Source organism: Colossoma macropomum, unplaced genomic scaffold (assembly GCF_904425465.1).
Source record: "Colossoma macropomum unplaced genomic scaffold, Colossoma_macropomum, whole genome shotgun sequence".
NCBI classification, from domain to species: Eukaryota; Metazoa; Chordata; class Actinopteri; order Characiformes; family Serrasalmidae; genus Colossoma; species Colossoma macropomum.
The window spans coordinates 18,265,946-18,280,133 of NW_023494800.1; the positions used below are offsets into that span (position 1 = coordinate 18,265,946).

General features: G+C 37.1%; 2 protein-coding genes across 2 annotated transcripts; one reads left to right on the forward strand and one right to left on the reverse strand.

Moving 5' to 3' along the window:
* Nucleotides 1–4,956: 4,956 nt before the first annotated feature.
* zmat2 (zinc finger, matrin-type 2) lies at nucleotides 4,957–9,535 on the reverse strand. The gene is made up of 6 exons (XM_036588796.1): nucleotides 9,465–9,535; nucleotides 8,934–9,024; nucleotides 8,515–8,638; nucleotides 6,893–6,966; nucleotides 6,653–6,798; nucleotides 4,957–5,733 (listed from the first exon to the last, which is right to left on the reverse strand). The coding sequence occupies exons 1-6, from the start codon at nucleotides 9,480–9,482 to the stop codon at nucleotides 5,590–5,592; spliced, it is 597 nt and encodes a 198-aa protein (XP_036444689.1). The 5' UTR covers nucleotides 9,483–9,535; the 3' UTR covers nucleotides 4,957–5,589.
* Nucleotides 9,536–10,005: 470 nt separating this feature from the next.
* Nucleotides 10,006–13,981, forward strand: slbp2 (stem-loop binding protein 2). Its single transcript, XM_036588782.1, has 8 exons — nucleotides 10,006–10,056; nucleotides 10,156–10,287; nucleotides 10,430–10,498; nucleotides 10,591–10,674; nucleotides 10,799–10,945; nucleotides 11,062–11,229; nucleotides 13,268–13,421; nucleotides 13,624–13,981. The coding sequence occupies exons 1-8, from the start codon at nucleotides 10,010–10,012 to the stop codon at nucleotides 13,792–13,794; spliced, it is 972 nt and encodes a 323-aa protein (XP_036444675.1). The 5' UTR covers nucleotides 10,006–10,009; the 3' UTR covers nucleotides 13,795–13,981.
* Nucleotides 13,982–14,188: the final 207 nt, after the last annotated feature.

Sequence of the window (14,188 nt, forward strand, 5' to 3'; positions counted from 1 at the left end):
TTTGAGATTAAGACTGGATCAATAATTTGTGTCCATGTCTAATTAACCCTAGTTAGGCAGTGAAAATGTGACGTTGTTTTCTTCTAGCTATAACTATTTGATCGCAGTGGTAAATAGGGGAAGTATGAGTTTCAGATTTTTTTATCCTATATGAATGTTATTTTAGTTTAAGTTATATGATGTAACATACATAATTATAGCTTTACCTCTACAAAGGCATTCGTTGACGCTTATCTAAGACTGCTAGAATAAAAACTTCTAAGTAACTGAGGTGGTGGGTAAACAAAGGCTATTGTAAGCCAACTCAAAATGTACACCCACACCTGGAAAATCTGAGCTTTTAGTTTTTTCCCCAGGCCTCCATGTTGTTAATGGAAACTGGTGAAATGAACGTGTCATACTGTTTAGTTTTATTTAGATTCATCCCCAGCCGTGCGATCTAAAGCTCACAAGTCCCCATAACTTTTAAGTCTGTCTATTATTCATCACAGCATGGTTATTTCCACTTCCTGTCTACTACAGTTGCTGCTGAGTGTGTATTGCTATTGCAAGTGGGTGTACCTGCTCTAGTTCAGGAGGTAAAAGTCAACTGTGAAAGTCAGTGACATTATCATGTGTTTGATTCAATATGTCACACGCTTAGGACAGCCATGATAACACAAGAGGCTTAGTTTTCTGTAAACTAGAAATAGAACTTAATACGTCCCCTTTTTCCTCTTCTTGCTTACATCAGTTCCACTTAACAGTTATAGCTCAGCAGCTATAATTGCTTCTTATACACGGATGTCTGACAGTAAGGTGTATGTCCTGTGCCTTTCTTCCGCATTTTTTTAATCCTGTCCTAATTTCTAATTGTGCCACCGTTCTTCTTTTTGTAGCATTGTGGCTTCATAGATATGCGTTTACATTTGGTGAGGACAACAGTGTTATTAGCATATAATTCTTCTCTATTTTGTACAACACAGACCTGGTCTATTTCTTCTTCTGCTATGGGCACTGTGCTGTAGTGACCATCTTGGCACTAGAAGCTGCAAATGGAAGAACAGAGCAAACTGGCTACCTCATGTCTGCTTATGTATTGTGTAATATGTTTATTGGACACTTTTGCGGACACAGATTAAGCCTGCTCCTAGATTAGACTGCAATGTCTCAGTGTCTCAGTATGCGACTGAAAGATTTTTGAAATCAGGACTGATACGACTAATATGAATGCAAACATATGCAAGTTTGGGGGCTCCTGGTCAAATGATGTTTGTTGACTGTCTAAATTAAAATAAGTACACATCCTCCACTGAGAACACACATTACCCATTTAAATGCACAAGTACACTGTAAAAATGGCTCGTCAGTTCAACCTAAGACATTACTTAATGTGGTAACAAGCAAATGGCCTATTTTATTCAACCTAAATAAATATTTTGGATGAACGATTGTTTCAATTAAAGTAATTTTTTGCGTTGAATAAAACTAGTTCAATTGCTTGTTACTACAGTAAATATTTTTTGTAGGTTGAACTAACAGGTCATTTTTTACAGTGTACTGTTTATTTGCTGAATTCAACATATTAGGAATAAAATATAACATTCAATGTGGCCTATGCAACCGTTATTGTATTTTTTTATTTTATATTTGATTTTCTCTCTCAATATGTTAAACTGAGCAGATAAATAGAAATGATGCATAAAAATGTACAGAAATGTCATATTTAAGTTTGTTCCCTGTAGAGGGTGTGTTCAGTTATTTTAACTAAGAATATCAACAAAATAAGTCATTTGAACAGGGTTGTTCAAACCTTGTGTCAAAAATAAGACACAGAATACAAACATGTTAGGAATAATTATGTATGATAATAGGACTACAAACAAATAAAACTGTTTTAGTGTTTGTAGCTGGAGGCTGAGTTTCCCTGCAGACAGCTATACTTCAGCTGTGGTCCAGTTATTTTACATGCTGACATGAAATTATGACTTATCAATACTAATATTTTACTCATATTGATATTTGAACACTGTGCTAATATTTGACAGGGCTGATACCAATATTAGGCCTGAGGTACTATTATACAACAGTTAGTTCCAGCCACGCAAGCTGATTGGTTGAGAAGCGTTCTATTTCGCCATAACAGCACGGTTTTTTCACAAACACTGTATCGCTCCGCTGAGACGTCGTTGCTAAGCAACGACTTTGACAGCTGTAGGAGACGCTCACGCCATTTGAACGTTTTTACTTTGTACTTTGCCACAAACAGAAAATGGATACTTTCAAGATTACATTTGACCTACAGCCTCTCTGACTCTGAAGATGAGACTACACTAAATTCCCAAACTGTCATTACCACCAAGCAAGCTTTTCAGTGAGCAGCTGTGACAGAAGAACACCTAAACAACCTGGAATTAGCCAGAAATGAACTGAATACCATTCGCCAAACAAAATGGGCTGTAAGATGCTTTACAGACTAGCTGCAACAAAACAACATTGATATTGATCTAGCAAAAGCAAAAAAGACAGCACTGAGCTAAACTTGATATTGCGTCAGTTTCACGGTTCAGTCTGTACTTCAAAAGGCGAGGCTTACAGCATACTGTGCAGTGAGTGAGCGGAGCTTGTTACTCTGACGCAGCAACAAGCTGCTTGTTAAGGAACTATAATTTGGCATAAGGAACTGCTAACATTAGAATATTAAATGTCACGTTCACGTCCCAATTTATTTATTACTTTATTTGTTTAACTGCTGTATAAAAGCAATTGAACACGAGACTTAGCGTGTTATTCGCACTAACGCACGATCTCGAGTAAGTAAACCACCATGTCATTTTATTCTAGAGCTTCAAAAACACTAGAATGCAATGAGCAGATGGATTTTGGTTCAATTCATTGCCTAGGGTTCTTTATTTATTGTAGCTTCCACTGTCCATGCAGTATTTCAGTCTAAGGTGTTGGGTTTCATGTGCATCCTTTCTATTAAAGTATATTTAAATGGTTTGCCTAAATAGCACCTAAATAAGCCCTAAAGCTGCATTAATCTAACTCATTTCAAAATATATTTGGGTGCTTTTCATACATTCCCTTACCAGAGCTGCTTAGATTCTCTTTAGTACCACTATGACACACAAGAGCGCCATCAAATGGTGATACAAAAGTTCAGAGGAGTGCAGAGGAACTCATTTCATCTTAGGGCTCTAACACAAAGAACCATTGCCTGTTTGGTGTGGTGTAGTTTGTTCGGTCCTTGTCAGCACTATTTTGTTTAAATTTGCAATTGATGTTGGCGATGAATGTAAACAACTGCAGTAATCCACAAGGCCTATATGAGCACTGTGTCTTCTTAGTGGCTACAATTTTATAATTCTGGTGATATTCTCAGTTATTTGTAACTTGTGTGTGACTGAACATGCCGATCTGCATCTAGTACACATGAAAAAAACAGAAGCAGTTAGAAATACAAGTTCAGTAAATTTGCTGTCAATTGCAACAAGTTGTTGACACTTAAGCTGAATCTTAGTGGTGATTCAGACGGTTGAAACAACCATGGGACCAAATATGGCTGAGTGTTTTCTGAAGTTTATTGCTTCAGTGTTAGTTTCTTATAGCACTTGTAGGTTTAGTCTATTTTCTAGCCTATCACTGCATGGGATCAGCAAAAACTCGTCACCCACAGCTTCTTATCTCTAGCGAGTTACATTTCACTTTTGACGGATGTGTATCAGTAAACAGTGAAATGTAATTTCCAGGAAGGAGGAACATCTGTTATAATGAAATTTTGAATAGCACACAGTTTCTTTTATGATTCTATTCATGATGAACATGGTTATGCAGCTGGGGGGAGTTTTTACTAGGTGGCGCTACACGTCATTCACAGGCCTCAAAATGACCACAAATGTAAGACATAAATATAACTGAACATGTCCCTGTGTATTGTTGTAGTCCAGTCATAATACATTTTCATGCTTGACAACTTGCAAACTGATGCAAATGTGCTAAAAGAACGCACAGCAAGTCTAAAAGAGTTAGAACAAATCTCTAAACACACCAGCGTGTCAAGGACAATATTTTCATGTTTGTTTTTTTTTGCCTTTGTAATCACATTAAGTACAGACAATGTACTGGAAGAAGGAAAAATGTCTGATGAATAATGTAGTTGTGGTGTATAATGTATAATGTGGTGGAGTGAATCATAATTCCTCATAGTTGATGTAAAAAACTAAAAGAAACACTTGCATAAAATATTTCATCAATATTAGGACACCAGGTGCTGAAGCTGTGGGGGCTCTTATTTTAGATATTGAGAATCACATTATTGGTGATTTTCAGTATAAATGAAAACATATTAGAGTTGATATAGAAGTCACACTGAAAATGGAAACATTATTGAAAAAGAAAAAATGATTACATTCAATAACTTTAATAAATTTGTGAAACAATGTCACATTCTGACTCAAATAAACTATGTTGCATAGGGCCCTTTTGGTAACTGAGGAGCTCAATAAACATACAGACATGCTACAACAGATGCAAATGTATTGACAAAGACAGTTCATGACTTTAAAATAAACAACTTAAGATCAGAAGCTGGTTAACTGTCTTATAGTTTAGTGGCCTATAATTCTTTGTTTCTTCCCCCTTGAACATTCCTAGAAATAATTTACTTGCAGTGGTGCTGTTTTTGTGGAGAGTGATCATCACATACCCTTGGCTCTCCCTGTTTAAGTGTTCTGGTGTTGAGCTCCTCATTTCATAGAGGAATAGGTTAAGCATGGCCCAGCATTACTCTTTTGGCATGTTCTCCAACTGCTTCCTGGAGAGCTGGTGTCCAGCACAGTTTGAGGATTTTATGGATGGATAAAGGCAGACAACTGGACAGACAGACTGCTACAGGAAACCTGCACCTAATGAAGGCCAGAATAAATTGACAAATCAAATACTTCTGTGGGCCATTAAATGTTGAATACAAAAGAATGATGAAATTAATGCATTTTTAATTTAAAATAAACATGAAATACAGTTTTTTACAAGAACATGTTTGAGTTGCATAAAGGAAATAAAAAGGAACAGCCCTGACACAAAACGTCTTAATTCTATGCTCATCTCTACCCTATAGCAATGTTGCAGACCTGAAAAGACATGGTTATGTGAATGAAAATATTCATTCTTGTGACTTCAAAAACACCATATTGCTTTACCATATTCTGTAACTTAAAATCAAAGACAGACAAGTGGAATTTAAAAAAAACAAAAAAAAAAACACAACAATAGAAAAACACCATATTTACAACAAGAATCAAACTAGCAACAACATTCAACTCATACTGCTTCACCACTACAATTTCAATTAGAGTTGTAATAAAATAACTGAGTGGTGGAAAACAGGCTGATTAGTTGTTGGTTTAGTCCTTGCTCATGGCATTCACAGTAGTTGACATAACTGACATCAGGTGTAGGCAGACAAATAAAAGCCATGATATCCAGTCAAAAACGTTTAAGAGTTCTTTCACTCTGTGATGACAACTGTGCAGTTCTCCACTCTGAAAGGATTATAGAGAACCATGAAGAAAGGCTTGGGCATGGATATGTATGAAACAGGAGTTGGAATCAGTGGCTCTTTTTGGAGGACCCAAACCCAGAGAATCCCATTACAGCAGCCATTTCATCATCCTCTTCAAAATTAAGGTCTTCCTCTGCCTTTCTCTTCTTTTCTTTTAGCTTCTCTTTTTTGTAGGCCTTTGCTTTTTCCTCCTGAATAAAAAAAAAAAATCAAGATATAATATATAAAACATGAACAGTAAAACCAGAGGGAATCCATTCTTCAGAAAGAACTTAGTAATGTATAGAATGACATTCAAAATACTAAATATTTTCTTTACTCAGAGGTACTTAAAAGAACTAAAGCTGTGCAATTACAGCAATATTGTACGTAATGCATGGCACACTGCAGGAGATGCTGCAAATAAAATCTTGGCCAAACTCCAAGTCAGACTGTGCCAATTCGGTTATGCTGCATATCAGATCATATGATAAATTTCAGACAGATTTACAATGCTAGAAAATGATGACATTTTGCATGCTTTTTCTTTTGTTGCTGACATAATAGCAGCGATGCTTTGCCTGGGGAAAAAAAAACAAAAACAAACAAAAACGTATTAGGCTGAGAAGGAGAGGCTGGAGTTATGCTTGGCTGGGTGAAAGGGCTACATGGAATGCTCATTCTCCAAAGTGAACTTCAGGTCAGTAGGTTAATTCTTCTGTCCTATGCAGTAACTGGCTCCGCTATTACACTGTAGCTCACTCTATATGTGAACTGAAGAATGAGCCAGACTAATAATGTAAGCTAATATTCTTAAACTTGTCAGCAAGCTCAATTTTTTTTTTTACTTATCATCCCTCTCTCTCACGCACACACATCATTCCGCGCTGCTCCTTAGAGGTTGTTTTTAGCCGTGTGTTGCCATGTGTTGTAGGGTCTTTGGTCGCAGAGGCAGTAAATTGGCTGTGAAGCACGTCAAAAAATCATTCAAAGACCACCGATTTTAACTCACAATCAAAGAAGTCGCTCATGGTTTTTCTCTGCGACAGCACTGTCGTGACAATTACCACAGTGTAAACCTGCCTTAACAAACGTGTTAAACTGCTGAAACAGTTGAATTCAATAACAAACCTCTTCTCTTAACTCCTTCATTCGTTCTTCAAAATCATATTCCTTCTGTTTTTCCTCCATCTTCTTCTTATTCATCTCAAAGCGTTTTTTAACCTGGTCCAATGAGGAGCGTTCCACTCGCATCGACATTCCCAGGTTCCTCTGGTCTAGAGAAAGAAGACCAGCATTTCAATCTTTGCATTTATAGTGCTTTATAGTCTATAATTGATGATGCAGAAAATGAAAGAATGAAATACTCACGTTTCTTGCCATTGATATGATCCAAAAAGTTGATGGAATCTTTCACAACACAATCACAAACATTGCAGTAGTACCTGAGTTTAAACAACAACAGCAACAAAAGCATTAATGTAAATAATAATTATAAATAACAGTCATAGTAAAAATGCAGACCAAACATAATTTACTTCAGGACAAATACACAAAAAATGAATCTAATTTAATTTTGCCAAATCACTCACTTTTTTTAAATAAGAGAATATAACCCAGTTTTTATTAAGCAAGGAGCAACAACAACAACAACAACAACAATAAATGAAGGGCTTAGTTTGGAAATGCATTTTTACACTTTGCTTTTATGGAGAAAACTTTACACACACAAGAAACTTCAGTGCTACGCGAAGATTAATTTCACCATAATGTGTTTTTTATTGTGTCAAAATCACTTACTGATAAGACACGCTTAACTGTAGTGATGCACCAAATCATATGAAAAGTCTGAGCAAAACTAATCAACTGCACTGATCCAAATCAAAGTTTCATACATCACAGAGGCTAAAGGTACCAGGAATGTTTATTTATTTGGTGCAAACTGACTTTTTGGTTGAAAGCATTACATACTTATGTGTGTTTGTTATGTAGATTTAGAGAAACTCATTCTACGAAGCCTAACCTCTTTATTCATATCATTCAACTGTTGAGAATTTGTTGTAAAAAATGAAACCTCAGTAGGGCTGAAAAAAAAAAATTAATGCCAAAAAATTCTGTCTGTCTGTATGTGTCTCCTACATTTTGCCAAATTCTATTGACAAAAAACAAATTCTCATTTTTAAAATTAACTCATGGCTGTTCATTTCAGCACTTTATACACAAAATGTATACACAAAAATAAGATATAATTAATATTACTGTATGCAGAAACAGTAGGGATGTAAATTTATCTAATTGGAATATGCTGAACCCAGTATGCGATGACACCAAAAATGTCTCATATCTACCAACGCTACTTAACTCTTACATAACATGTTATAGTGGATAAACACAATCCAGTGGTCTTTTTATGTAAATTTAACTTAGTTTTGTTTATCGGTATGAAAGGAAGTATCACATTTTGAAGTTAGAGAAATTACTAACATACATCTTGAACACTCAAACATGAATGCGCTTACAATTGCAATTTGGGTTTTGGCTTTGAACTTCGGCACACTGGATATGCAATGGAACAATGACTAAAACATTAGTTTTAATATGAGAGATTCTACATCTACAATGGCTGAGACATTTTCAAATTGAAGCCCGTTTTTAACATAGTTCAATCTGTTTCAAGGTAATTCCAGTTCACCCTTACCTCTAATGGTATATCTACCTTCTGAATGGTGATATAAGTGTACCAATATTCATGGCAAACATTCAAACCCTTTCTGGTTTTCCTTCTCACAAAACAAGTAACACTTTCTAACTGAATATGGAGTTTCTAAAGACATCACAGAGCAGTCCTAAATACTCTACATTACCACACAACGACTGACATCCTGGATGTTTGTGCTGTTAAACTTCCATCTAACATTGGTAAAGCATACGTCCTTAAGAAGTATAAAAGACCAATCTAACTGAAATTATTGTAAAGTACTGTAGTTACTCACCCGCCCATCTCAGCCTGTGGTGTAGTTTTGGTGATGACAATGGTCTTCCCCAGTTTAGACTCCAGATCAACCTTGTAGTCTCTGTGGCGAAGGAGCTCTCTTTTGACTGGTGGCATAGGTTTGCCTAAAAACATTACAGAACAATTGATAAATGAACATATAATTACCAAAAAAGTAAGTGCATCTAGGTCACATAGATGTTTGAGCCGGCAAAGTCAGGAGACGCAAAAACTCTGAGACCTGAGACAAAAATCTTTGACAAGCCAAAATCTTATTTGAAGCAATGACAACACTCTTGCTACACTGGAATTGATTGTAATAATACTGAATATAATTTGATCATTCAATATAAAAATTTAGGAGATTTAAGAGAACAGGGTAATCCCCATAATGTCATCCTTTATACTAAATGCACTCACCATCTTTTTTCTCCCTTTCCTCCGTGAGACGCTTTCGGGCAAGTTGTTCATATTCATCTTTGTCCCACTTGCGCCGAAATTCGTTCTTTGCCTGTGAAAAGAAGCGCAGGCGACCGTTACGAAGAGTCAACACAAGTCAAGCCTGTCGACACAACAGATCCTGACAATAAACCTACTAGCTAGCTAACTAAATAACTTTTCTAGATAACGCTTTTACAACGTTGCACTTACTGTTGGCAAATTCACTTTATTTATTGCACTACGAATCCATAACTATCTGATGCCAAGAGGTTCAGTGGCTTACTTAAAAACAAGTTAAGTTCGCTAAAGCTCACCGACAAAATCAACATCAGTCTGCTAACGCTAACGATAGGCGGCTAATGCTCATAACAGCGTGTTTTTCAGAGTACGGTCGTAACGTACACCTCGCACCTCTACGTTTTTCATCAACAACAGCATTAATTAAAAATACGAAAAATGTAAATCCAATGTTATCACATAAAAACATAATAAATAAAACATTTAACTCACCCCACTACCTGACGCCATGTTGCAACGCTCAGAAATCTTCTTCCTGTCTGAGGAGGAACTTGTACAATTCAAAATAAAAGCTCGGTTAAACCCCCTGATAACAGGAAATATTATTGTACCGCATTTATATTTTCCAACTGAACCGAGTGCTTTTTATGTGACTTGAAATACTTTTTTACCATAAAAACCAGCTTAAAAAAAAATCTCAAATAGGGAATCCCTTAGGTCAGCCGGAAGGTTCACGTTAAGTCACCGTAATCAGAATAAAATGCTGAGTTTATCTCGACAGCATAAATTTATATTGAAATGGCCGGTTTCTTCTACCCTTTCAATAGCTTAAAATTAATAAAGAAGAATATTAAAAATTAAAAAGAATATTAAGTGTGGTTAAAAAAAAATCACTGACAACAATAATCTGAATTCAGGGCAAGCCAACATTAATTGACGGCATTTGCTGGCATGATTGCGTAGCTCCGCCCTTACTGCACCTGGTGCTGATTTAAAGCTCTTTCAAACTATGTGGCGCACTGTGTGGCAAAGTCAGCATGACAACACGGATTGAAACTGCACTTCAAAGCCCTTTGGAGCCAAGGTCCAGATATTTACTTTATGCTGCTGTTGAGTGCGAATGAATTTAGGTGTTATTCCTAATTAGATTTGCGTGTGTGGATTTTTTTAAACTTTATTTTAGGGGCCTGTCTCTTCCCTTGTGGCCCAACTTAGAACTACCCCAAGATATGAGGGTCAGACCACCTCTTCAGCCAGGCAGCCCTGAGCCCTGGCTTCTCCCAGGGTGTAGCTCGGTGTATGATAGTCTGGTCAGGTAAGAAGGTAAAGATTTAAGCTGTTGATTGCAAAGAGAAAAAAAACAAAAAAAAACAAGTATTTTTACTTTCAGAGATTTTTTTTTTCTTTTACTTTTTGTGGTTTGTGACAACGTCTTGTTTTTCTGTGCGTTTCTGTAGCTCTAGAACCCCACAGCCATTGTGTGTAAATGAAGACAGGAATACCTTCACCATATCCAAGCCTCGCAGGTCTTGTCTTCAGCTCTGCAGTTGAGCACATTGTGAATTGTCAAGACTTGTTCTTACTGTCTCAATCTTCTTTTTTAAAAAATTCTGATTAGGTCCTCTATTCTTGAGAGGTGCATCCTCAAGATATCTACAGCCAATGTGGCTGTTGGGACCGAGGATATAGATGAGATCAAGAGGTCAGAAGTGCACTTTAAACTGTATAGTGTGTTGCTATGATCAATACTGTTAAGCTGTTTGATAGAATGATTGCAGACTTGCTATGACATGAATTTTTATTTTTTTATAATCAAAAATTCTTAGGTCCCCATCAAGGCTCCGGTGGTGTTCTCAGAATGTGGACCCATCACATTTTGAGACTAATGAGTCAGTTTTGAAGCGCAGACAGAAGCAAATTCAGTATGGAAAAAACACATGTGGCTACCAAAACTATCTGAAGCAGGTGCCAAAGTAAGAACAGATTACTTCAAAAGTAAATAAATTCTAGCTTTTGTGCATATTTGAATATTAGTCTGAGGGCCTTTGCTGAATTACTTATTGCTAGATTTTTCCTTCTTTACTTTCAGGCATCTTCGGATCCCTGGGTTTCATCCATCCACTCCCAACAAATACCGCAAATACAGCCGACGGTCTTGGGACATGCAAGTCAGGCTTTGGCGGAGAGCGCTACATGCTTGGGACCCACCTTCGACTTCTCAAGGGAACATGGAAGGACATGACCCAGTTGATCAACTGTATGTATGTGTGTTGAACTAAATTACACATGTTCTTTGTGTGATGCCATAAAAGAACTTCTTGGTTCTCTAAAAAAATCTTTCACTGGATGGTTCTTTAGAGCAGTGGTTCTACTAGTTCCCAAGGATCCCCAGATGGTCCACAATTTTTCTCCAGATCCATGTTTTGCAAGTTGGGTTGGAACAAAAATGTGGATTGTCTGGCGGTCTTCAACTCTCTTGAATGACCTAATGTAGTCGTATTCGTAGTCGCCATCGTCGTCTTCTTTTTCTTCACTTAATAATAATATATATATATATAATAATAATAATATATAATATAATATTATTCCTAATTCAATTGGTATAGGAGGGTCCTTAAAACGTAAAATCCATTAAGAATGTTAAGATGCAAGCATCTATGAATATGCAAAAATATTTGTTCTCTTGACTCCCCATTTCTAAAACCTAACAACCCTCGCCCAATTACCCTGAGCTATGAAGAGCAAAAACAAAGCTTTCTCTGTAGCTTTAATCAAAGATTAATCTTTCACAAGTCACATGATTTCACTTCCAGTGAGCTGGAATTGCTAGTGGTTTAGCCTTCACTTTAAGCTAATGTTAGCCTTTGATATGAATTAAAAGTAGCTAAGGTTAATAGCTCCATACACAAATGCACAGGTTTATCTGCTCAGGTTTGAGTCTTTATTCTCTAAACTTGTCAGTAAGGCTTCAGTGAGCTGCAGTGAACACGCATGGTTGTGAAGTTGTTTAGGCCTTCTTACAAAACCAATGCTAGCTTCCAGTGCTAACCAGGAAATTGAAGCAAAACTAGCTTAAGCTAGTTTATTAGGTTGAACTTGCATTGTAATATTAAATACCAAATCATTTATTTTAGATAACAGCTTATTGCACAGTACAAACATCTCAAACAAGTATGCTGCGTTAGTGCAGGCATGTTTTGTAGCTGAAGTCGTGTTGTAGCAGCATCATCCTCTCATTAGCATGTTTTAGTATATTGGGCCCTGATGGGTTAAAGCTCATTGGTGACGTACAAAACTAAGCTGCTATGTCCCACAGTTGGTTGGTTTCTTTTTTCTGGTTGTACTAGGAGAGCCTATGCTTCCAATAGGACAAAATGTGAACTCTGCAATGCTAACATATTAGAAATCAGTCTCCATAACTATTAGGCCATCTAGGAAGAGTTCACCATGTAAAAGAACCCTTAAATTAGTATAGGCCTGTTAAATTGTGACTGGATGTATAACTGGATGTATAATTTTGTATAACACTTGTGGTGGGCTGAGGGCCAGAAAGAGAGAATAACTAGCTAGCAGCCTGTTTATTTACATTTTTGCACTTTGACAATAGGTCTGTATGTACAATGAATTCAGTGGAAAGATTGTCTTCACTCGTTACTTGGTGTGAACCACCACTGCCAGTAGCACTCTCTTAGCTTGTAAATGCTAGCGACATGCCTGTTACTTGTGTTGCAGTCAGTGACAACTGTATGGTGTCATTTCTTAGTGTCATGACAACCCTTCTGTTACTAAAAGTCCTTCAAAAAAGCTTTTTTTAAATAATAAAAAAAGTTCTGGCAGGTCAAAGCAAATGGACACTTTGGGAAGCCCTGCCTTAATGTCCTTAACACGCTGTCTCTTTGAAACATCGTTCTTTAAGAATGCAAAAGTAGCTTTATGGCATCGCTCACAGACCCTTTGTGGCACATTTGTTTTTAAGTGTATGTGGGTAAGCCTCATCACCTCTGTACTTTACCCTGAAGAGGCCATGGCCAGAAATGGAAATCTCTTCCAATTTTACATTGATATTCCAGTTCAGATCTCTACTTGAAATAACTGAAATCAAAAAAACACAACCACAGATTTGTATGCACATGTGCAGATGTGGCCAGTATTTCAAGGTGAAATCAATCTTTGTCCTATGTGAAAGGGCTTTGGGGTATTATGTATATGTATAATGTCCTTAGGTAATTTTAGCCCCATGTGAATAGAGCTTGAATTATGATTGGTAAAGAACTGCTACATGTAAATGCTCTTAGGCAGGGCTTGCTTGAGCAAATGAATACTGAGCCGGATGAAGAAGGCAAGGAAGAAAAGGAACAGAAGGTGGAAGCATCTGACTCCTGTGCCTCTGCACTTCCTCAACTGACTGAGGGTTCAACCAATGGATTCTGGAAGCCTCTTGCTCCTCAAGTGAGTGAAAGTAGGGAGAAAAATCTAAGCCTTTGGGGCTGGTTCCCTAGATGAGCATTAAACCTTGTCATGGACTGTTTTCAGTGGAAGAATTCTATTTAAAATGCTTTGTAGTCCAGGACTAAGCTTAATTCCTGTCTAGGAAACCAGCTCTTGGTGTCTGAATATGGTTTTTCTAAGACATGTTCTCATTCATGTGTAGGCTGATGTAACAGGCCAGCAAAGCCAGACTGTTGGACTGGGCTATACCTTCAGTAGTCATCTAACTGCTGAGGAGAATGTCCTAGGATGGCTGAGGTTTCTCTTGGAGACTGACCACGCACGCGGCGAAGTTGCCCCAGAGAGTGAACAGCCACTTTGGCGATTTTACTGATGTACCATGATTTTTCTTCAGACCACGTGTAAAGTGTCTTCCAGGATTTAAATAATTATGACAAAGGAAAGGTGTCTTCTCAAGATATCAAACATGTATTTGGATCTTAAAACTGAATGCACAGAGCACACTAGTGGTAGTTTTGCATCAAAACGTATCTGCTTAAGCTGGATTTCAGATCACTTAATGAAAGCTGTTAAAATCACTGTAGTCTCACTTGTCTGTTTTCACTACTTTGTTCTTGCTTGTTCATTCACTAGTTGTTTCCTCACTATCAGTCTCTTAGTATAGCCACAGGGAAAAGAACTTGCCCCCCTCCCTTCCAAAAGCACTCTGTTTTGCTGTTTTGTTAAAGCTCTCCTTCCTCATTTCACACTTCTTGTCAGACTTTGTT

Bases quoted from the DNA above. Each gene is read 5' to 3' on its own strand.
- zmat2 (XM_036588796.1), bottom strand. The intron at 8,639-8,933 runs GTGAGTGCATTT...TAATGTTTTTAG, and splicing joins GGAAAGGGAGAAAAAAGATG to GCAAACCTATGCCACCAGTC. The intron at 6,799-6,892 runs GTGAGTATTTCA...TTCTTTCTCTAG, and splicing joins TCATATCAATGGCAAGAAAC to ACCAGAGGAACCTGGGAATG.
- slbp2 (XM_036588782.1), top strand. From the start codon at position 10,010: ATGACAACACGGATTGAAACTGCACTTCAAAGCCCTTTGGAGCCAAG. The intron at 10,946-11,061 runs GTAAGAACAGAT...CTTTACTTTCAG, and splicing joins TATCTGAAGCAGGTGCCAAA to GCATCTTCGGATCCCTGGGT. The intron at 13,422-13,623 runs GTGAGTGAAAGT...ATTCATGTGTAG, and splicing joins GGAAGCCTCTTGCTCCTCAA to GCTGATGTAACAGGCCAGCA.